Source organism: Pristis pectinata, chromosome 4, assembly GCF_009764475.1.
Source record: "Pristis pectinata isolate sPriPec2 chromosome 4, sPriPec2.1.pri, whole genome shotgun sequence".
In the NCBI taxonomy this organism is placed as follows: Eukaryota; Metazoa; Chordata; class Chondrichthyes; order Rhinopristiformes; family Pristidae; genus Pristis; species Pristis pectinata.
The window spans coordinates 23,028,620-23,053,183 of NC_067408.1; the positions used below are offsets into that span (position 1 = coordinate 23,028,620).

Consider the following 24,564-nt stretch of genomic DNA (forward strand, 5'->3'; position numbering starts at 1 on the left):
TCTAGACACCATAAATGCTGTCAGCAACCCAGCTTCAACCATTCTCTAAGGCAGTGTATTCCAGGTACTTGCCACTCTCTTAGTGAAGTGCCCCCGCCCCATATCCCCCCTGAATCTCTTCCCCCTTACCCTAAACCGATGTCATCCAGTTTTATCTAACTCTGATATGGATAAAAGTTTCCTGCAGTCTACCCTATCCTTGTAATTTTGTATACCTCAATCATGTCCCCTCCTAAGCTTCTCTGCTCCTGGGAGAAAAGATCCTAGCTTCTCCAGCCTCTCCTCACAACTGAACTGCTCCATCCCAGACAACATCCTGGTGAATCTCCTCTGCACCCTCTCCAGTGCCATCATATCCTCCTTATACCTTGGTGACCAGAACTGCACACAGCACTCTAGCTGGGATCTGACCAAGGTTTTATAAAGTTGGAGCATAACCTCCCTACTTCTGTATTCAATCCCTGACTAATGAAGGCCAGTCCCCTATATGCCTTCCTGACTACATTGTCTCCCTGCATTGCCACATCAAGGATCGATGGACTCTGTTCCTCTATAAGACCCAGATGAGGCTTTTCTTTGCTTCTATCGTTTACCTTTTTTTATTATTTAGAAACCTATATTGTAGAGATGTCTATCCCACATCTGGTTTTAATCAATAGCTTTAAAGAGTTTAAAAAAAACAAATTGAGATTGGGAGATCCCAGTAGCTATGTATATAGACATCTCCCATTATGCTTGTATATGCAAACTGAACACAATAGAATCTTTAAAATAAACATCTAATTGAGAATGTTCTTCTTGCAATGTTTCACATGCCATTGTCAGGTTTATGAAGGTTACGGACAGACTGAGTGCACAGCTGGATGTACATTTACTACACCTGGAGATTGGACATCAGGTACCATCTGATACTTCTATTTTTGCTTCTGACATAATACCATGCTATATACTTTATCTAGAGGTTATATTAGTTTCTTAAAATAATGCTCAGCTACTAGAGGGTAACAGAATAATCTCGGGTCAGATTTATTTTTATTTATTGATCGTCATGCATATAAAATCTTAACAGTACATCCCAAAGGATCCTGAAACAGTGCCACACAGGCCTGAGGAATTGATCAGACTATGTGCTTGGTGCCTTAACTCAATGACAACTCGTAATGCCTTTTGATTGCAGTGCCCTTTGCGAGCTTTATCTCCATATTTCTATTCTAAAATTAAATCTTTAGTAGACAGTGTGTCAGTCAGATAATCATGTAGCAGTTGATTGAATTTTCATTATTCTAGCTGGCAGGATTATCTTATTTGTCTATCTGGTGTCCAGTTTCAATTATGCTTTTCCCTATAACTGGCTGACCAACAGTGTCCACTTAATTTAGGTACCCAATCAGTTCCCCTATGTAACAGTTGCAAATCATAACCTTGTTGCCCAGCTTTGCATCTGTTACTTTACAACAGCAGAATCTGATAATTAACTGCCTATCTTTATGATTAACCAATTGTTCAAAATAGATATATAAAAGCACTTGCTTTTTAGGTGCGATAAAATTCATGAAGATAATTTTATCACTGATGAATAGTATAAAGCATGCATTATTCAATGACCATCAAGGGACTTTTAACAAATGGTTAAACCAAGTCATGTTACACTATCATTTAATATCAAAGTTAACTTCAGGGAATTAAGACAAATGACTCCGGAGTGAAAGCAGTTCAGATTCAAAGTGGTGGAGAAAGTGGGCCCAAGCAGAGTAGTGTAAGATACAAGGACAGGGGAGATCAATTCAAAGGCAGAGGAACAAGCAGGCATTGTGGGAGTGAACTGTGAATTAGTGGGGGAAAGCGAAGGAAAAGAGAGTGAAATAAAAGATGGGAGGCATTACGAGAAAGGAAAACACACACAGAATAGGTTTCAAGAAAATGGGAGGAAGACAAATGGAAATGGGGAGGAGAGATGAGAGAAGAGAATAGATCTGCTAGACAGATGCACATAGATAAATGTTCAGTAAGGTGGAGAGAAGAGTAAAGGCATGTAGAATGGTGAAGAAGATGATGAGAGGGAGAGTTTAGGAAAGTGCTTGAAAAACATTGAAGCAGGATGTAATGAAAGGTTTAGGAGAGTGTATGAAGGATTGAGAGGAAGGTGGGAGAGGAGGTCAAGAGAAGAAAAATGACTTAACGATGTGATAGGGTCATGAAGCAAAGAGGAAAGGGAGATGAGGAATGACGAAAGTCTAGGAGGGCTGAAGAAGGGATTACAGCTAGAAAAAGAAATGTAGACGGACGATAGGAATGTCAAAAGACAAGAGGAAGTGAAGAAGAACAGCAGAGGAGATGAGGGTGAGATGGATGGAAAGATGATGGTATGAAGAGAAAGTGGTTTCTAGTCCATTGAAGGGTGTTGGGGAAACAGGAGGAAGGTTTAAAAAATGGGGAGGAAAATGAAAGATGGAAAAGAGCAAAATGGAAAGATCAAGAGGAGGGAAGAAGAGCTAGGTAGAACAGGAGGAAAACAAAAGGGCAGTGAATAGTGCAGAAAGGCAGGGTATAAAGAGTGGAGTAGGGAACTAGGGGTACAGGGAACTGAACAAGAGGGGTAAGGGGAAAAATTGCACATGGGAATGGGAAAGGAGGGTAGGATACCTCTTCTGGGCATTAAGCCCTTCAGTATTTAAGCAAACTCTTATCAATTTTGTATATGCATTTAGTTCTGTGCTCCAACCATGTATTAAAATTTATATTCTACCTCACAAAAAAAGAAATTCAAGCATTTTTTTGATGAATAAGTTTCTTCACTCGCATTTTCCAGGTCATGTTGGGGCTCCCTTACCATGCAATTTTCTCAAGCTTATTGATGTAGAAGAAATGAAATATTTTTCTGCAAAAGGAGAAGGCGAGGTGAGTAAGTAGTCACACCTCATCATATTCCATCCCTAATTTTGGGTATTCCATGTTCTATATTATATGTTGTTTCAATTGAAGGGACATGTCACATGAAGAAGACATATTCATGAATGATAAAATTACAGTAGCATTGTGATTAATTTACTTCAATGTGAGTTGGAGAAAGTGATGCAGGTGAATTAAGGGTATTAAGGTCACGCCTCGCATGTTTGATTGGGGATTTGGGAAGTGGACTTGTGCTCTTCCTGGCTCCACCTTATGGCAAAAAACACAATGGTGGAAGAACTCAGTGGGTCAAGCAGCATCTGTGGAGGCAAAAAGGTGCAAGTTGCTGTTTCGGGTTGAGACTCTGCATCAGGATGGAGCAGGAAGGGAAAGATTGCCCGTACATAGCAGTATGAAATGGGGAAGAATAGACACTGGTAGGTGATTGGTGGAACCAGGTGCGGAGGGGATAATGGCCCATCAACCCCTCCCCATCTGGTTCCACCAATCACCTACCAGCCTCCATCCCTCCCCACTTCATACTGCTATGTACTGGCAATCTTTTCTCTTCGCTACCAGTCCTGATGCAGAGTCTCAGCCCAAAGCGTCAATTTACATCTTTTGCCTCCACAGATGCCGCTTGACCTGTTGAGTTCTTCCTGCATCTGCAGTCTCTTTTATATCCACCTTAGGGCAAGTTCATTTTTTAAATTTCTGGTGGTAGCTTGAACTGAAACCTTTTTAAAGGTGGTCTGTTCATCCACACATGGACTTAGTTTTTCTCAATTTGGCTGCTAAAAACCCGCACTAGGGCTATCTATTGTTGCATAGAACAGCTTTCACAGGCATTAAATCCTGCATCTATTTTTCAAAAAATACATGTTATCCATAAAAATTGCAGATATGTAATGTTCTATATTCATTCATGCCACCAAATTTTAGTACAAGCCATTTCATCCATCTATTTGGAAGATTTACATTACATAAGTATGGACGTTTTTTCATTTTACATTCATTCTTGAACAAACAATCTGAGAGATATTTACAAGGCTCAATTAGCTTGATGTGTAATAATGGGAGGGTTTTGTATGTAACTTTCCTCATAGTTTACATGAGGCTGTACAAAGCTTCAGTGTGTTCCAGAGCATGCAGTCCTGGACCTTGGAATGTACAAGTCTACAACATTCAGTCATGGACATTTCCTTACACTGGAAGGTCAGCAAGTTTTGGGCGAGTTGATAACCTCTAGCAGTAATTGGTGTTTGCCTCAGTGCGAATCCTTGGAAGTCACCTGTAGAGCACAGAGTTCTGTGTTACACAGCTACTTGGGATGAAACTCAGACCACTGTATTGCTTTCTAAATCTATTTGGTAACAACACAGTCCAGAAGGTGACAAATGGCAGTCTGCCATCACCAACACACCTGCTGCAAGTGCATGAGGTACAGCACATGCAAATAAATGGCTAACACTCATTTCAGGTGTGGGCCCTGTAGATAGAAATTTAAAGGTTCCTGTTTAATTGTATTTAAATATTGTTTTGTGGTGGACCAGCAAGCACTTTTTTTTTGAAGGCTTGTCTTTGGGAAATACAGTAGAATATGAGAACCAAAGAAACGTGCTACTGAACAGACTTAGCCCTAAATCAGGTAAAAACAGGGCATGATCACAGAGGTGTGAGAGTGTGGGGGGGAGATCAGGCCTTAGGTGTGAGAAGGGCCAGGGATCAGTGAGCTGGGATCAAGCGTAAGGAAAGTTGGGATTACGATTGGTAGGTGGAGGGGCTGTGCTGGGACTGCCAGAAGGGTCAGAGTGATTGATGTTAGTTCATCAGAGGCACAGAGGACCCAGAGAGGAAACCATGGATCATGCAACTCACAGTGACCTCCATTTTCCATTAATAATTTTCTGTCAATAGTAATAAAGTGGGATGGTTCTTCCAGCTTGTGAGCATGTATTTCTGGCCTGACGTAGCTGAGAGTTCTGCATTCAATGTCCAATAAAATGTCAGAGTCCAATTATTCCTTCCTTCCATGGAATGTAATTGTCAGCTTTTATAGCTTTTTTTTTCTTGAATTCTTGTGGAGCAAATTGTCTATCACAACCCTTGCTGCTATGACTTCCCTGTCAGACCCCTTCTCCCGGTACTGTTCTAACTCACTGCACTCACTGGGGACTTTGATCTAATCATGCAGCAATAATAACAAAAACAAATGCTGAGGCATCTCTAACTTTACATAAGGAACCTGATTGTGCAAGATTGAAAAATATAATTGAGACAGATTATTTTTGACTCCCTGTTTTAAATGACCATTATATTGAAGATCTGTGTGAAAGGACCAAACGTCTTCAAAGGCTACCTCAAAGATACCGAGAAAACTGCTGAAGCCTTGGACAAAGACAAATGGCTGCATACAGGGGACATTGGCAAATGGTTAACAGTAAGTATCTACCATCTAAATATCTTCATTGTGTAGTTTCACTAATCAGTTATGATTTGCAGTTTTATATTTTTGAATTATATTTGATAATACAGCCTTGGTAAAGCATAATCTACAATCAAGAGCATTATTTTTATAAATTTGTATCAAAACATAAATTGGCAGTATGCAGTGCAACTATTTAATACACAGTTGGCTACAAGATGATTTGGAAACCCAGGATTCTATCCAAATATACTTGTACTATAAGTCCATCAATTAAGTTACGTACAGTTAACCAAAGGAATTAAGAGGTATGGGGCAAAGATGAAACTAAATGCAGATCAGACATAACATTACTGAATACTAGAACAGACTCAACAGGCTGAATGACCTAACCCATTCCAAATGGACACTGAAATTTTTAAAAAATCTATTGCAACTCTAATGGCTTAGCAGGGATTGTTTTGACTCATTCTACATTTACGAAGTATGTAAGAAATAATCTTCTAGATCAGTATGTTGAGCAACCAACAAGGGAACATGCTCTTTTACATCTAGACTTGCTGACCTAATAGTTAAGGAGAGTTATCGTAATATATTTTTATATAAATATTGAAAGGTATTTTAGTTCAATCTGAAACCAGGGTCTTAAATCCAATAAAGGAAACTATGAAGGTAAAAGGTGTGAATTTGTCCTGGTAAACTGGAAACTACTGAAAATGTTTAACTGCAAGATAGCAATGGCCAGCATTTAAAGAATTAATACGTAGCTTAGAGCACAAAACCCAGCAAGAAAAGTGATCCAGCCATGGCAACAAGAGAAATCTGTGTTAAAGGAAAAGGTTTGTAATGTAAGCCTGAAGTGTAGGAACATTTCAGATTTCAGCAAAGGAGGACCAAGAACTTGATAGGAAATCAGAATCAGATTTATTATCACTGTCTTATGATGTGAAATTTATTGTTTTCTGGCAGCAGTACAGTGGAAATACAAAATTACTATGAATTGCAAAATATATAGTGCAAAAAAGAAAGGGAAAATGAGGTAGCGTTCATGGACTATTCAGAAATCTGACAGTGGAGGGGGGACAAAGCGGTTTCTGAGTCAGTGAGTGTGGGATTTCAGGCTCCTGTACCTCCTCCCTGATGGTAGTAATGAGAAGAGGACATGTCCTGGATGGTGAGGGTCCTTGGTGATGGATGATGTAGAACTATGAGGGCAATCTAGCAAAAAACATAAAAGCAGACCAAGTAAAAAGGAAAAGCTTAACATGGCTCCTTAACAGATGAGCACAGGAAATTTTATTAAGAATAAAATAGGTAGCACAGTGGCGCAGTTAGTAGAGCGGCTTCCACACAGCACCAGAGACCCAGTTTCAGTCTTGATCTCAAGTGCTGTCTGCATGGAGTCTACACATTCTCCCTGTATCTGCATGAGTTTCCTCCAATGTTTCAGTTTCTATCCACATCCCAAAAATGTACAGATTGGTAGGTTAATTGGCCACTGTAAATTACTCCTAGTGTGTAAGTGACTGGCAGAATCTGTGGGGAGTTGATGAGAATGTGTGGAGAATTTTTAAAAAACGGGATTAATATGAGAATGTAAATGGATGATTGGTGATTGACATGGACTTGGTGGGATGAAAGGTGTGGTTTCATGCCGTATCACTCTGTGAATCTTTCTCAAAAAGGAAATACCAGAGAAAAATTAATAAATATTTTGTCTGTCTCCACAAATGAAGATGCAGAAAACCTCCATGAAATAGTAGAGAATGGCTGGTCTATAATTAAAAAGCAGTTAAAATAAATTAGCATTTGGGGGGGATAAAATAGATGTAGCTAAATTAAGGGGACTGGAAACCAATAAATCACTAAGAGCTAATGATTTGCATCCCAAGGTTTTGAAAGCTATGCAGATAGTGGATGCACTGATTATCACGTTCCAAAATTTCACAGATCCTAGAATGGTTCCCACATATTGGAAGCTGGCAAATGTAAGAAAGGAGGAGGCAATGAGACAGAAAACAGAAAAGCAGAGAACAGATAGTCTGACAGCAGTAGTAGAGAAAATGCTAGCATCTATTATTATGGAAGTAGTAGCAGAGCACTTAGGAAATAATAGTATTGGGCCAGGTCACCATCGAGTTAAGGAAAGGAAATATGTTTGAAAAAACTGTTAAGAGTTTTCGAGATTGTCAGTAGTAGAATAGCTAAGAGGTTATCAAAGAAAATTAAACCACATGCTATTGAGGGTGAAAGATGCCTCAATAGCATATGGATTAAAGATTGGTTAATGGAGGGCAGGAATAAAATCAAAAGTGCTGGAAACACTCAGCAGCTCAGGTAGCATTTGTGGAAAGAGAAAAAGAGTTAACATTTCAGATTGAATGCCCTTCGTTAGAAATGGGAAGAAGAGAGAAAATTATTTATTTTAAGTTGCAGTAGAAATGGGGGAGGGGATAGACATGATAAAGGGAATATCTATGATAGGGTGAGGTCAAATTAGATGAGTTAAATGGGTGCAGTTAGATGGTGACTACACTTTTTTTGTCCATTTTATGTGTGGTTAATAGCAGGGCTGTGGGACATGCACCATGTCATTGGTGTACAAATGGAGAGAGAAAAGAACTGGGCTAAAATCACAGGTGAATGAACTCCTGCAGAAATGGTTGGTTATGCTAGCCATAGTAATTGGGGGAATTGAGAATAGCAAGGAAGCTTGTCAAAGGATACAGTAGGATAGATCAGATGGAAAGTTGGGCGGAGAAATGGCTGATGGAGTTTAATCTGGACAAGCGTGAAGCGCCCACTGGGTGACGTAGACAAGTTGGGCCAAATGGCCTGTAACCATGCTGTATGACTCTTTGATTCTAGATGTTGAAACTGCAAGAGGAAAGGATACAGTAAATGGAGCATTCATGTACAGAGAGATCTTGGGGTGCAGGTCCATAGTTCCCTGAAAATGGCAACAAGTGGATAGGGCATGCTTGCTTTCATCAGTCAGAGCATTGAGTACAAAGGTTGGGAAGTCATGTTGCAGCTGTATAAACGTTTAGTTAGGCCACAGTTGGAGTATTTTGTGCAGTTCTGGTCGCCACACTTTAAAAAGGATGAGGAAGCTTTGGAGAGGGTGCAGAAGAGGTTCACCAGGATGTTGTTTGGATTACGGTATATAGCTACAAGACGAGATGGAGAAACTTGGATTGTTTTCTCTGGAGTGTCGTGGAGGCTGAGGGGTGACTGGAGAGAAGTATATAAAATTATGAGAGACCTGGGGTAGATAGTCAGTGTCTTTTTCCCCAAGGTGGAAATGTCAAATACCAGAGGGTATAGTTTAAGGTGAGAGGGGGAAAATTTAAAGGAGATTTCAGAAGCAAGATTTAGAGTGGTTGGTGCCTGGGACATACTGCCAGGGGAGATGACAGAAGCAAGTAGCAGATGTTTAAGAGGCATTTAGACAGACACATGAACAGACAAGGAATAGAGGGATACAGACCCTGTGTGGGCATATGAGATTGGTTTAATTTGGCATCATGGTTGATGCAGACATGGTAGGTCTATAGGTCTGTTCCTATGCTGTACGTTTCTATGTTCTCCTACTTAAAGAGAAAACAATTTAACTAAACTTGGAGAATTCCATATTGAGTCCGCAAGGCTGCAATGTGCTTGGATACTATTCCTCCAAGCTTTCATTGTAACAGTGCAGGATACAACAGACAGGTCAGAGTGGAATGGAGAACTAAAGTAGCAGGAAATAGAAAGCTCGTGATTGATCTTGCAGACTGAAAATAGGTGTCCCACAAAGTGATCACCCAATCTGTGTTTTGTTTTCTAAGATTGAGAAGATCACATTATGAACACCAAATGCAATGCACTACATTGCAAGAAATGCAAGTGAACTAGTTCTTCACCTGGAAACTGTTTGCTTCTTTGAATGGTGGGAAGGAAAGTAGTGAAAGGATAGTTGCTGCATCCCCTACAGAGTAAGAATAAATGGCTCTTTTTCAGATTGGGAGACTGATTACTGAGGTACTGCAAAGATTCGTACTAGGGTGCCACCTGTTCACAATCTATATCAGTGATTTGGATGAGAGAACCAAATGTAATATATCCAAAGCAATAAACAACCTGCTGGAGGAAATCAGTAGGTTGACCAGTATCTGTGGGAGGAAATGAATTGTCAACGTTTCGGATCGAGATATTACATCCAGAAACGTCAACAATTCCTTTCCTCCCACAGATGCTGCTTGAGCTGCTGAATTCCTCCAGCAGATTGTTCATTGCTCCAGATTCCAGCATCTGCTATCTCTTGTGTTTCCATTGTAACATATATACTAGATTGCCGATGACACTAAGCCAGGTGATAGTGTGAGAAGGATATAGGATAGGCAAGCTAAGTGAAGGGGTCAAGACATGGCAGATGAAATGTACTGTGAAAAGGTGTGAGGAGATTCATTTTGGTAGGGAAGAATAGAAAGGTGGGAAATCTTTAAATATTGAGAGATGTTGCATTCAAGGGAATCTATGTCCTGATACACAAATAACAAAGTCAGCTTGTAGGTATGGTGAATAGGAAGGCAAATGGTATGTTGGCGTCTGTTGCAAAATGCTTTGACTGCAAGGGTAAAGATGTGTTACTGCAATTATAGAGGGCCCAAGTAAGACCACACGTGGAAAATTGTTGACAAGTCTTGTCTCCCTACCGAGGAAGTATATACTCCCATTAAGAAAATGCAGCGAAGGTTCACTGGATTCATTCTAGGAATGGGGGGTGGGGGGGGCAAGTGAACAATGGGGATTATGGAGCTAGTGGAGGTTGTCAATGAGGAGCAGTCTTAGCCTATATTCTCATTGAAACCAAAAGAAAGTTCATACGGGACTTGACTGGGTAGATTCAGGGATTTTATTTCCCATACCGAAGTGTCAGAACCATAGGTTTCTGAAAATAATGCTCTAGCCATTCAGGACTGAGATGAGAAGAAATTTCTTGATCTATAGGGTAGTGCATCAATGGAATTCTCCATCCAAGAGGATGGTGGACATTCAATTGCTGAACATATCAAGTTGGAGAAGAATAGATTTTTGCTTATTAAGTGAATCAGGGTCTATGAAGTTAGTGCAGGCTAGCATCATGCAGCCTCAAAGCTCCAGGGACCTGGATTAGATTTTGACTCTAGGTGCTATCTGAGTAGACTTTGTATGTTTTACCTGTGACTGCCTGGTGCTTTGGTTTCCTCCCACATCCAAAAGATGTGTTGGTCAGAATCACATTTATTATCACTGACATATATCGTGAAATTTGTTGTTTTGTGGCAGCAGTACAGTGTAAGACATAAAAATTACTATAAGTTACAAAACTAAATATTGCAAAAGAGGAATAACAAGGTAGTCTTTTGATCCTGCACATTGGAGCATCCATAAATTACCCTCTAGTGTAAGGAATATAAGAAAAGCATCAAAGGAAATGGGGAGGGAATAAGTTGCAGGGGTATAGTGAAATTAAAAGGGGAGAATGAGGCTAATGGGATTGCTCTGCCGAGAGTCAGCATAAACTTGTTGGACTGAAAGCCCTTATTCTATGTCATTAATATTTAATAAGTGCTAGTGAGGTAAAACATCTTATTAAACGGTGCTGGCATGAGGAGCTGAACAGCCTACACCTGCTTCTATTTCTTATATTTTTATAATTTTGTATGGGACTAAATAGGAAGTAGTTTGGTCATTGGAGTTCTGCAGAACAGGGGAAAGAAAACATTGGAATGTGAAACAAAGGGAATAATTAGGGAGCTGCCTGATTCATTGGAATTGGATTACTTGTAGTTATCCAGGGTTGATAACATTTATAAAGAAAGAAACAGTTCTATTTTATTAGAACCATTAAGCTGTTACTTGTCTTATTGATAGAGGGCAACAACTTGGGCCAGAAGATCAAGAGAACTGTGAACTGAATAGTCCAATGGCATCTTCAATGTACACCTGAACTGGAAAAAAAATTGTCTTTTGGGTTAAGGTCTCCTCCAGAGTAGCAACTAGCATATTAGAGTTAAAAATAAAATTGGCAACAATGATGTTGGGGGAAAAAAATAGCTAACCCATTTCAATGATATTAGGTAAGGTACAGACACCAGACCATTGAGATGAACTGCTCTACTTTTTCAAGGTGATGATGAAACTCTTGAATTTTGTACAAGAGAAGGAACCAGCAACAACATGGCCATCAGTGTACCAGAGAAAAGAAATGAGAGCGAGGGTCTCAGTAGGATTGAATCAAGGACTATTCCACATATCCCACAAAATTCTGAAAACCTCTGCATTGAAATTCATTCTTTTTTGGAAAGCTTTATGCTCAGAAATAACCACCTATAATTTCTCATTATGCCTTATTTTTTTCAAGAGTAATATTGATTTGCATTGTCGGTAATGACAGAATTTTGTGGGGTCATTGCTTTAATTTTTTTTATTTAGAACGGCACTTTAAAAATCATTGACAGAAAGAAACATATATTCAAACTTGCTCAAGGAGAGTATATTGCACCTGAAAAAATTGAGAATATCTATGTACGGAGTGAGCCTGTGGCCCAAGTGTATGTCCATGGAGATAGTTTGCAGGTAAATATGTATTTTTAATGTTAAAATGTATAACAATTGCATCTTAACATGTGTATAGTATGTTATGTTAATCTGGTTCCTTGAAAACATATTTTTGTCGGGTTATTAGCATTTTTCTTTGTTTTACTGACTCTTCCTCGTGTTTTTGTGCTGTATGTAAAATTATTAGTCTTAATGTATTAGGGAACCATTATAAATATCAACATGATAATGGGACTTTAGTCCAAGGAGCAATTAATGGAGACAACAGCTTACTGAAAGAGGAGTGAAGGAAAAGGAACCGAGAGACCAACGTGCTATGCCAAGCTCAGTTTCTAGAAGTTGCATGCCAGTTTGCACTGCAGGAGAAGGACTCAATGGATACTGTAGGGTGGTTCCCTGCGCAGACTGTCCAGACCATCTGGCAGAATGTCTCATCACCAGAACTCACCAACAAGCACCAAGACCTCACTTGGCTGGCGGTGAGAGGGGCCCTCCCAGTCAGATCCTTCCTGTATGGTTGGAACCTCACTCCCAGCATGCGCTGCCCCCGGGAGGACTGCGCTGGGGAGGAGACGGTCGCCCACCTCTTTGCAGGCTGTAGGTTTGCGAGGAGCGTGTGACGAAAGATGCAAGGGTCCTTGTCATGATTCATCCCCAGCAGCAGCGTCACAGAGGATTCTCTGATCTACGGGCTGTTCCCAGGGACACACACAGAGACGGACATCAACTGCTGCTGGAAGGTCATCAACTCGGTGAAAGACGCTCTTTGGTCTGCCCGAAACTTGTTGGTCTTCCAGGAATGCGAAATGTCCGTAGGGGAATGCTGCCGGCTGGCACATTCCAGGCTGCAGGAGTACGTGCTGAGGGACGCACTGAAGCTGGGTGCAGCCAACGCAAAGGCTCAGTGGGGAAGGACTACAGTTTAGGGTTCTTCTGCCCCTGGAGAGGGAGGGGTGGGGACAGGCGAGAAAGCCCCTAAATATTGTAAATACGGGACCAGGTAGCTTCCAGGGAGCCACACGTGTGGCATCGGTGTTTTATATATATATATATATAAAAAGGTAACACTAATGAATGATCTGTACAAGAATGTAAAGGTTTGCACTGTTTTGTAATTGTATATAGTTTGTTTTTTATTATGAATAAAGTTTATTTTGAATAATAAAACAAAATAAGGCAATAAGCACTTGTAGGAGAAGTTTATAAGCCCCTAGTTGTACTGCTGTGCGAAGAATGAAGCAGAAACTTGTGCCACATTATCTTGGAAGTGCCCATTGACTTGGAGAAACTATTTTAAATCTTGCAGTATTGACCTTGGAGACCTGCTGGTGAGATCCTTATCTAAATTCTGTTGAAGGGTCTTTGACCTGAAACATTAACTATTTCTAATTCCAAAGATGCTGCCTGACCTGCTGAGCTTTACCAGCATTTTCTGTTTTTGTTTCAGATTTCCAGCATTCTGAATTTTTTCAATTTTTCACTTATCTAAATTGTCAGGGCCCTCCCCACAAGACCTGCAGTTTCAAATCTGCCCTATAATTTAGCCTGTGAGGCTCCCCTTTAATTCGTCCCATCGCTGTCCTATGCACCCCCATACTGATTTATTGTGCTCCAAATCCCCCATCGTCCTCCTCCTTTAACAATGATAATCACCTCTTCAACTCCACATTCCCTGATGCTGTTTCCAGTTCCCCTCTCCCATGATGTTTATTGTCAGCTTCCCCCCACTCCACCCCAATGCTTTTGGGTTTCAATCCCCCAACATTCATGGCTGTCCCAACCCTTGGATGCATACCTCTGCTTGGCTCCAATGCATCCAACTACCTGCCCTAATAAGCATATGGCAGACATTCTGTGTGCAGGCCTAGTAGGGATAATTTCAACATGCGAATGTGCAATCCCAAAAACATGCAATGGAAGTCTCTGACCTCAGTCACAAGGGAATTTTAATGCCCTACAACAATGATCAAAACAGTCATTGTTACACCACATTTACACTATTCCTGCTGACTCTCTATAATGCATCCTTGTCAGTCTAGCTGTTCTTGTCTTTGGATCCTGTCTCCATTTCCTCCCCCTTCTCAAGTTCAAAGGCTGGAGGGACTGTAAGCAAGGTATTTCCTAATCAGAAAGGGTATCCTTGGAACTCCAAATTTCTCTTTCTTTGCTAAATGTAACATGTGTAAGTCCAACAAATACCCTAACTTAATATCCAACAAACCAGTAAATATTCTGCAAGAACTCCTTAAATCTGTGATGCACAACATATAATTTATCTCAAAGCATCTGACAAGCCTGTGAAGAACTAATAGTTGCTGCACATTTCTCCTGTGCAAGCTCTGTAAGTGTGCTTGTATCGTGGTTTAAATAGTGAGGGAAAATTGATTCATCTTGAAAACCTGCTGGGTCTGAGTTTTGCTCCATTGGGTTGATTGTAATATATTAAATATCTCCAGGTGCTACCGAAAGTTCTCTGTGATTTTGAATTTTGTATCGTTTGTTCATTTTGTGGCACATCAGGGTCACATGATCCATGAATGGCTCTGCAACAGGAAGGCCTATTAATAAAAGGTTAAATCTTCTGAAAATGGAATGTGTTGTAAGGAACTGCCAATAGTGGTTAGGTTAGATGTCTTGGTAGCATTGCTTTCTAAGTCTTTTGTTCGTGGCATGTATTGACAGGAGGCTGAAACTAATATCTTCATCTAAGAAGTGTGTGGACTTCAGTCTAAGGTGCCAGGAAGTGATACAAACTGCAATGCAATAACAATTTATACCATTATTTGTATTTTTGTAAATTTTGTAAATTGTATATTTGTAAATTTGTACTGTTTTAATGATTCAAATCTAAGTTATTTTGTAAAGCTGCAATTTATTTTCATATCAATGATAAAATGCTGTTTGCATTAAAACCCAGACTGTTACTGATGTTCCAGGACTGGAAGAGATTATTCTCAATTAAATGATCCTGTCAACACACACATGTTCACAATTCCCCTCATTTTAAATAATGAAACCATTATTGCTTTGTTACTACTTGGTAACAATCTATAATGAAACGAGATTGTTAATAAAGATATTTAAGTGGTCCAATTTCTAGGCCTCTGCCTCTGAAGAAAAGATGTGTTAATTTAAAGGACAGGCAAAAATGTTCACCTGACTGATATCTTGCATGATGAGATTCTCTAGGTGCTTAGGCATGAAATATATTCAAGATAATAACCTTTTGGATACCAAACATATTAGGGGTAGTGTGAAAAGCTGAACTTGAGGTGAAAGAGCAGTCATGATTTTATTAAAAGGTGGTGTAGGCTTTAAGCCTCTTTAACTAGTAAAGTTTACCAAAGATTTTAAGGATGAAACAATCGCAAGAAGACTGTAAACAGAAATTCACCCAGAAGTTATACTCTTTTTTAAAAAATATAATAGATCTTAGTTGTGCAAAAATATTTACAAGAAGCAAAATCAAGATTTAATCAAATGATGAGTTGTCGTTCAAAGGAAAAACTCTGATGCTATTCTTCATTTTTTACCACAATCAAAATCGGTTCACATTTTATTAGAATTTTTCATTTTACTAAAGTTAGTGAATCTATGAATTTTAATATTTAAGAGTTACTTCATTTTCTAATAACATATAAACACCCTTACACTGCTTTGGTACAGTCCTTCTTGGTAGGTATTGTCGTACCAGATTCAGAAGCCACAGAAGCCTGGGCAAGGAAAAAGGGATTTGAAGGATCATATGAAGAACTGTGTAAATCCAAGGTATGTTTTTAAAATGCATCTAGAATATACAATGCGTTTAATATTACAAAGCCAGAATTTTATTTTAACGTAATATGATTAAAGCTGTTATTCAGGACATTTTCTACCATGCAGTACGTTGATAAGATGACCTCTGTTGGTAGTAAAAGGTACTGCATGAGAACTGCAGACACGCTTAACAAAATGCTTTGATTAATTTCAGGGTTTTAAAAAAGCCATCATGGAGGACATGGTAAAGCTGGGGCAAAAGGCTGGCCTTTATTCATTTGAACAGGTAAGGAATATAGACTAAGGTTTTTATTTTCATGATAATGGGAGAATTTCCCTCTATTAAATTAATATTTTATGTAAGGGTAAATTTGAGTTTACATAACTTGTTAGTTCCTTTACATATTTTAATTGAATTTTAGTTATCATTCTTTTTAAATTTAAACAATTTGTGTAAACTATTCTACCTCGCAATAGGATACCTTGTGAAAGAAGTGCAACATTTTTTATGTATCAAAAGTGAAAGGAGATGCAAGAGAAACAAAATAAAGATAAATGGCACCAAATATGGAATTTTGGTTCTTTCAAATTAAGGCTCATTATGGAAATTGATTTACCGACTTCTATCATCAATGCTGAGAAATTGCCAACCTGTAAGGTTAAGAAACGAATTTAGAAATAAGTTTAATTTAGCCTTATAATTTTACCAGTTCTCTTTGAAAATTAAGACCCATACTATGTGCATTTTGTATTTGTGATGCCATTGTGCATGTTATATGACAACAATATGATTTTTTTTATTCCATTCCTTGGCAGAAATAACATAGTTCAGAGATTAGAAACACTTAAAATTTTCTGTTGCTACTGACCTCAAATAGTTCACACAATTAGATTAATGTACTCATTTAACAAAAAATTGAATGCTTCAACAAATTATACTGGCTTTATGAACCTTTTCAGCAGAAAACCTTACAACTTGTACTGATTGGGCCAAAACCTTTACAAATAAATTTGGGTGTAGGCCCTGTCTGTTTAATCTCTCCTCACAGGAATCATCCGCCATCCAAGGAATCAATCTTGTAAGCCTTTGTTGTACTCCATTATTGAAAGCGTATCATTCCTTACTTAAGACCACCAGAAGTGTATGCAATATTCCAGATGTGGTCTCACCAAGGCTCTATATAGTTGCAGTAAGATGCCTTTACTCTGGTCCACAAATCCTCTTGCAATAGATGCCAATGTATTATTTGTTCTCCCATTTGGTTAAAAATACTTAAAGAAATGACTGGAATACAGCAATAGCCAAGTTCATTTCTGCAACTAGCATAACTACGAATGAAAAGCTGTAGTAAATAATGTTTTCTTAAATTTGTTCTTTGCACATAAACAAATTTTGTGTTCCAAGTAGTTCTAATGGTCCTGTTTTAAAACGTTTACTCTTGTTGTATTTCAGAACAATACATCTGTGGCAAAACGTCTTTGTTTTGCCACAACTCCTTTGGTCCTTCTTAAATCCTGGAATATTTGAAGTATAAAATTAACCAACCACATTCATCACAGGTTGAATGACTGTTGTCTAAGTATGATAGGTCAAACTCAAAGAATATAAAACTGCTGGTTCAAACAGACTGCATTTGGAAGGATTCCGCTAAAGAGATTGCAAAGACACAACTAGAAACATTTAAGTTTTTATTAGAAAAGATTACAGTGCCAAAAGACCATTGAATAGGTAAAGTCTACTAGAAATTACACTGCAAAGCATCACTTTTATTTGTGTAACATGATCCAATTTCTATGAAAATTAAATTGTAATTTAAGTTAGAAGACTTAACCCAAGTTAAATGATTTTATTATGGGCTCTTTGTGCACTTGATGCACAAACGCAAAATGTAACCAGATTTGGCAGTGGCCAGTAACAACCTGCAATTCTTGTCTGAATGGCCATCTGCAGGCCACTCATGCAGAAGAGGACTTTCACAGAGCCTGTGAAGCCTGATTCTGTGAGATTTTAAGCAGATGTCCATGAGCAGGTGTCAGGCCAGCATTAGAAATCTGACTTTGGTAGGTTTCTTTCTTGTCATTTATTTAGCTCTGCATCAGACCTCTCCCAACCAATAGTATCCCTTGACATCTACCCTGTCCCCACTTCTCTTCACACATTGATTGGTCCTGACTCTCCTCCTCCATTTACCTGCAATGTCCCCCAGCCCTGCATTTCTCTGATTTCCTTCATGTGCACTGCAAAACTGACTCAATAAGACACAATTCCAGCAACAAGCCGATGAGGAAAAATGTACTTGATATTTTCCCCCAACATCTCTCCCTCACTAATGGCCACTCAGTCCTCTTTCTGAGTCCCTTCCCAAACCTGTTCAATCATTTCTGAACCACCAACCAGCCTTTGTTTGTCACCTTAATCTCACAGGGTAATCTGCACAGCACTGCTTTTTCACATTTGTTATTACACACAGAAGAATTTCAAGTCCTCCAGTCAGACACTTCTGAAAAGATAAATTTGAACAAATATAGACTCTGGGAAGCTTTGAAGTAGTAGATGGATTAGTTGTAACCTAGGTGAAGATCCAAAAGAATGTCTGCCAAGCCATTCAAGCTAAAAGTACAGACCTGAGAGACCAAAGGGGGAAAAAGAAATTTCCATTGATTGTGAGATGTTGATAATTGTGATTTCTTGACTCGTAGGTAAAAGACATCTATCTCCACTGTGAAATGTTCTCTGTTCAAAATGGCCTGCTGACCCCAACCTTAAAGGCCAAGAGAGTGGAGATGAGAAATTACTTCCGGAAACAAATTGAAGAGCTTTATGCTAATACATCTATATGAAAATTTTTGGCAGATATCATGTGGGGAAAAAGTCCTATTTGTCTGCTGTTTAACTTATGTCAAGAACTTATTAGGAACACATGAAATGTATTCTTCCACTATATTCAGAAATATATTAACTTCCTTCAGTCAACCAGAAGGAATTTCTTGCTTAACTTCAAGAACTTCTATGTAAAATAAAGATTTGACCTTTTTTAAAGCTGCATTGTAATTGAGACAAATTTTTGTATGTTCTTCAACAATGAAATTTACTTTGTATGACGGTATAATTAATAGCTTAAAATTCTAATGTACATATTTTGTAAAAATGATGAATAAAAAGTTACTAGGTTAAGGGTTAAGCAACTCTAAATGTCATCCTTTAACATTTGTAAATCAAAACATGTACTGTATATTGGTCTATGGTATATGAATTGGTCTACGTTACCTAAAATTTTAAGTTTGCTGTATGATTCATCAATACATGAAAATATATAGTTTGTGTCACACATGAGCATATTCAAAACCACAACAGCATTTTTGTACTGAACTAAAATTAAACATAATTTATCATTCAATAAATTATGGATCATAAATATTCATGAAATTGCAGCTTAAGAAATACTGTGAAATTTTGGAAGTGTGTAAGTGATTGTAAAGAATCAAGGCAGTACATGGAAGTCACATCATTTGACTTGAGAGGTGCAATTAGAACTTACTGTCTCTTAATGTTGCCAGACACCTGGTTCAAAAACTTATTTGTTCTGTCTTGGTCAACGATGTATTCTGGGTAAAAATAGCAACCTCGACTGAAGCTCTCAATTGTAAGGTGGAATCAAGAATTTAGTTCAGATTCTCAAACTTCAGAAAGTTAGTCTTGATTAATATACAAAATATTCTTGTATTTCTTTAGCACCTTCCATGCTTCAGGCTATCTCAAGGTGTTTTACAGATGAGCACTATAACAATTTTGAACTGTTATCACTGTAATCACGTAGGCACATGCAACAGTAAAGTGGATGAATAACTAGATGATCTGATACGTGGTGTTTGGTTTCAGAGAAGTGATGACCAGAACACTGTAAGAACATCCTGGACTTTTTCCAAAATTGGCTCAGGAACATTTGCATCCATCTAAATTTAGGAGACAAGTGAATTAATTTACTGTCTTATTCATAAGGTGGCATTTCAGTCAGTACAACACACCTTCAACACCAAAATGTAGACCTCGACACAAATCCCAGAATAATTAAATTAACAATCTCATATCTGAGATGAATGCCATCGGAGGTCCAAAGCTATGCCTAATTGCCAGTCTTATTGTGGAAAATGTAGTAATATGTGAGTACAGCTTCACTCTACTAAGTCTTCCAAATATTAAAAAAATAATTAAGGGTATCAACATGCAGAAGTCAAAAATGAATACAATAATATTCCAGAGTCATAGAGTACTACAGCACAGGAACAGGCCTAGTGCCATCTACCTGCACCCAGACCGTATCCCTTCAAACCCCTCCCATCCATGTACCTATCCAAACTTCTCTTAAATGTTATAATTGAACCTGCATCTACCACTTCCACTGGCAGCTTGTTCCACACTCGCACCACTGTCTAAGTGAAGAGGTTTTCCCTCAGATTCCCCTTATATATTTCACCTTTCATCCTAAACCTATGTCCTCTAGTTCTAGTCTCACCCAACTTTAGGGGAAAAAGCCTACATGCATTCACTCTATCTATACCCCTCATAAATGTATATTTGCAATGCTGATCTAGTAATGGAATTAACTGAGCTAAAAATATTTACAATCATTCTTAAAGCCAAGTTTTCAGCATACAGAAGTTTTCAGTAAGCTGCTGATTTTTACCATCTATTAATCCTTATTGTTACCATATTGTAACATAAATCTGAAAGTGCCATCTGAAACATTTTCTTATTTAAGTGTGATTTATGCCAAGGGAAAAGAGAAGATTAAATACAATTGCAACACATCATTAGCTTTCTGTCCATTGTTCATTCCCACACATGGTAACAGCTTTTGACTTCAATGAAATTAGTTAGATGAGGTATGTAAGGTCTGTGTAATCTGTTTTGTGACAAAATCACACATTGCACCATTGCAGAACAAACTGATGCTGATGTAAGAAGCTGCTATAGAATAAATAGCTTTATATCTGTTGATATCACAAAAATGTTACCATGAATTTATGAGTTAAGAGTTCAAACCTATTCTCATTGGTTTTCAGTCTTATCTATACTACTGAAGGAGGATGTCAGAAAAGCTGGTAAGAATCATGTAAAGTCTGTTTGGAGCAAAGAAATTTTCTCTTAAAATTTGGTAGTGAGAATAATGAACTCAAGTGTGCTTTTGCCTCTGTTAGTATTTTAAATAAACGTAATGAAATTTTATGAAATGTGTAAACCCTTCTAAATAACTTTAGTAGAATCATTCTGAATTTGGCAATGGGAATTGCATTTAGCTTCAGGATTAGAAATCTGCCAATAAGAGGAAACAAAATAAATTACAAGAATGTTATCAGAACTGCATTATACCCATCAGGAAAAGATTAACGGCTAATTCTTTTTTTTTCTCTCTGGAAAAGAGAAACCAGAGAATGAGTTAACAGACATCATTAAAGTTATTAAAGTTTTTCATGTAGACACAGGGATTGTTTATAAGACTGGAAAAGAACGAAACAAGAGATCATCATCAAAGTGTTAGTCAGCAAGAAGTCAAATTGAAATTTGACCTTGAGGGTTAAATATTTTCTGAAAGTTGAAATGGCATGCTCATTTCCGAGGAAGTCTAAATATTCAAAAGCATTTCTGTGCACTTAATTGTATTTTTAAAGAGAACCACATTATTCAATATTTAGTAGAAATTTTTGATCTTGAGACATGATGCCACAAACACTTATGGTATGAAAATTCTGTTGTATGACATATGATATCATCATAATTAATATGGATGCAACATCTCCCTGTCTCAGAAGTACAATATTCATCCTGACAAGGGAAGAGAGGATGTGTGGTTCTTCAACAGTTTGCTCTATATGTGTAAATAAAGCAGTATTATTTTTATTTCTCAAATACTGCAGCTTTAAAAGAGATAAGATGAGCACAAATGATATTGTACAGGATACTGTAACACTATATACTGCAGAAAGATAAAAACATTATTTTTGCATGAAAGCAAGTAAAACGATATATTCAGACTGTGTATATGGAATGTAGTCTTATAATACAAAAATGTTTCAAATTCAAATAAAGCAAATTACCAGATGAAACATACTTCAGTTCATTAACTATTTTAAAATATCAGGAAATATTTTATGACGTGAATACATAAAAATTATCTAAATTATTATAAACCTAATGAGACTGAAACTCACTCTACAGGAGTAGATTTACATAATTTGAATGTAAAATATAGATATGCAAGAATAATTTGGGGATTCAAGTTTGTATTAAACAATTGTATGCAAATATCTATGATGATGCATTTTAATGTCCTCATGAAGTTATGCAGAAACATCACAATCTTTAATCTTTTGAGGGGAAAAATATTTTTTTGTCAATTTTCAACACAAAAAGGGGAAATATATGGTCAAAATATACAACAAGATTTTCTTCTGGATTTCTGAATTTACATTCAACTGTATAATTTACTTTTGCTCTGTGACAGTTTATGCTGAAGAGTGTTATTTTGGTGGAGTTCAGATCATGAACTCCCTTCATGATAGTTTTAATCAGATATTTCCTTAGTTCCTACTCAGGAACTCCTTATGGTCTGTGAGAGGGAATTCAATAATGTTGGCAATTTTTTGTAAATAAGCATTTGCTTTTGTCTTTTCTAAGTTAGTTTTAAAATAAAAAAAAAGAAAATGGTTATATTTCATACTTGTATATTTTTTAAAGATCCTTAATTTGTATATATCATATATAAAGTAATATATCCAGAATATTGTATACAATTTGTAAGCAGATCCAGCAATATAGAACGTTAAGTTTTTCAAGAGGTGGAGAGAAAGGCATTACTTGAGTAGTGTGATGTGCTTTTAGGTATTTGAAATTCAATAGATGATACTGATTTTTTTTCACCAATCTGCTGTTTTTGCATTTTACTAATGCAACGGACTCTAGTCATTTCCAACATCATGTTATTTATTTTCATAGAAAATTTAGCTAATCCTAATACCAGACCAAAAGAGGTATGAGGAGGAGGCTCTGCAGTCCCTTGAGGATGCTCTGCTATTCAGTAAGGTCACAGAGGGTCTGACCTTTACCCTTAACACCATTTTCTTACACTACCCCATTATCTGGTATAAAAAATCTATTGCTTTCAGTCTTCCACACAAATCAGCATCCATGGCTCTCCAGAGTTAAACATTCTAATGAAAGAAATCCTCTTCCTCTCACTTTTAAATGGCTGATAGCTTATCCTGAGATTGTGATCTCTATTTCTTGACTTTTTCATATTTTTGTGGCACCTATCAAGCCTCCTTGGGATTTTAGAGCAAAATATTAGAGATGCTGGAAATCCGAAAAAAAAACAGGAAATGCTGGAATTACTCAGCATCTGTGGAGAAAAACAGATTTAATCTTTCAGTATAATAACCTTTTCATCAACACTGGAACACATTAGAGATGTAACAAGTTTTAAATTGCAGAATAAAGGGGATAGGGCTGAGAGAACAAAAGTCAGAGAAAATAGAGACTGAGAGGAGTGAATAATCCAAGCGGCGGTCATGCTGCTCAAAGCGGGTGGTGAATGTATGAATGGAGGCAGTGTATATTAGTGATGGATGAAATCTAAACTACCAGGAGTGGAGAAACACCAAGAATCTCACATGTTCACTAAGATCATGTCTTATTCTTCTAAAGAGTATAGGCCCTTACTGCTCAATCTTTCCTCGACAAGTAAGTTCATCTCAGGAATGAATCCATTAAACTATTGCTACATCATCTCTGAAGCAAGCATATCCTTCCCTAAAAAAGAAAACAAAAACTGTATACAGTGCTTCAGGTGTGATTACACCAAAGCCCTGTATCGTTGGTGCAAGGGGTGGGAAATGCTTCCTTCTGTTTGAAATGGACAAGAAACTCTCTCAGGCCTTGGAGTGCCTTTGCTCGGCTCAGCCAGCAAGGGCACTGATTGTGTCAATCAGTGATTGTGTCAATGATTGTGTCAAAACTGTCACGGTCTATGAAAGTTCAAAAACATTCAAAAACTGTTAAAAATTAACAGTGATTTAAAATATTTTTTAAAGTATTAATTTCTAAAAAGAAATTGAAACACTTAAAGCACTTAAAAACATCAAGAAAACTCATTTAATTCCACATTACTCCTCAGGATTTGCAGCAAGTTTCAATCTACTGTTGGACTCCATGAGGTGCACCAGCAATGGGTGGCCAGCAAGTTTAGGATTTCTGTATTCACACAGTAGTGGCATTTACATGGAGAAATGCCAGCTGTTCAGCACGGAACAGTTGGTATTTCCTGGAAATGTCCAGCTTGAAGCTTCATTATTATGGTTTGTAGAAGTGATATAATTTGTGGCCAATTAGGAAATCTGTAGCTAGACATGCCACATTTTAATTAAAGTTCTACCATTGAGTATAGGAGTTAGGACATTATGATGCAGTTGTATAAGTTGTCGGTGAGGCTGCACTTGGACTACTGTGTACAGTTTTGGTCACCCTGTTATAGGAAAGATGTGGTTAAACCGGAAAGAGTGCAGAAAAGATTTACGAGAATGTTGCCAGGACTAGAGGGAATGAATTATAGGGAGAGGTTGGTCAGGCTAGGTCTTTATTCCTTGGAAAATAGGAGAATGAGGGTCGACCTTATAGAAATGTTTAAAATTATGAGAGGCATAGATGTGGATAGTAACAGTCTTTTCCCTAGGGTAGGTGAGTCCAAAACTATGGGACATAGATTTGGGGTGAGAGGGGAAAGATTTAAAAGGGAATTGAGGGGTAACTTTTTCACACAGAGGGTGGTCAGCATATGGAATGAGCTGTCAGAGGAAGTGGTTGAGGCAGGTACAATAGTATCATTCAAGAAGCACTTGGACAGGTAAGTGGAGGG

The 24,564-nt window shown here is 37.9% G+C and overlaps 1 protein-coding gene across 6 annotated transcripts in view; it reads left to right on the top strand.

Annotated features, from left to right (window-relative positions):
* Nucleotides 1–22,276, top strand: part of LOC127569225 (long-chain-fatty-acid--CoA ligase 6-like) — an 83,663-nt gene extending 61,387 nt beyond the window's left edge. For all 6 annotated transcript variants that reach the window (XM_052013642.1, XM_052013646.1, XM_052013644.1 and 3 more), the window contains 7 exons: nucleotides 826–898; nucleotides 2,810–2,898; nucleotides 5,213–5,329; nucleotides 11,774–11,917; nucleotides 15,566–15,667; nucleotides 15,870–15,941; nucleotides 18,356–22,276. In XM_052013642.1, coding sequence (XP_051869602.1) covers nucleotides 826–898; nucleotides 2,810–2,898; nucleotides 5,213–5,329; nucleotides 11,774–11,917; nucleotides 15,566–15,667; nucleotides 15,870–15,941; nucleotides 18,356–18,496 — 738 coding nt within the window. In that variant the 3' untranslated portion in view covers nucleotides 18,497–22,276. The remainder of the gene's footprint in view (nucleotides 1–825; nucleotides 899–2,809; nucleotides 2,899–5,212; nucleotides 5,330–11,773; nucleotides 11,918–15,565; nucleotides 15,668–15,869; nucleotides 15,942–18,355) is intronic.
* Nucleotides 22,277–24,564: the final 2,288 nt, after the last annotated feature.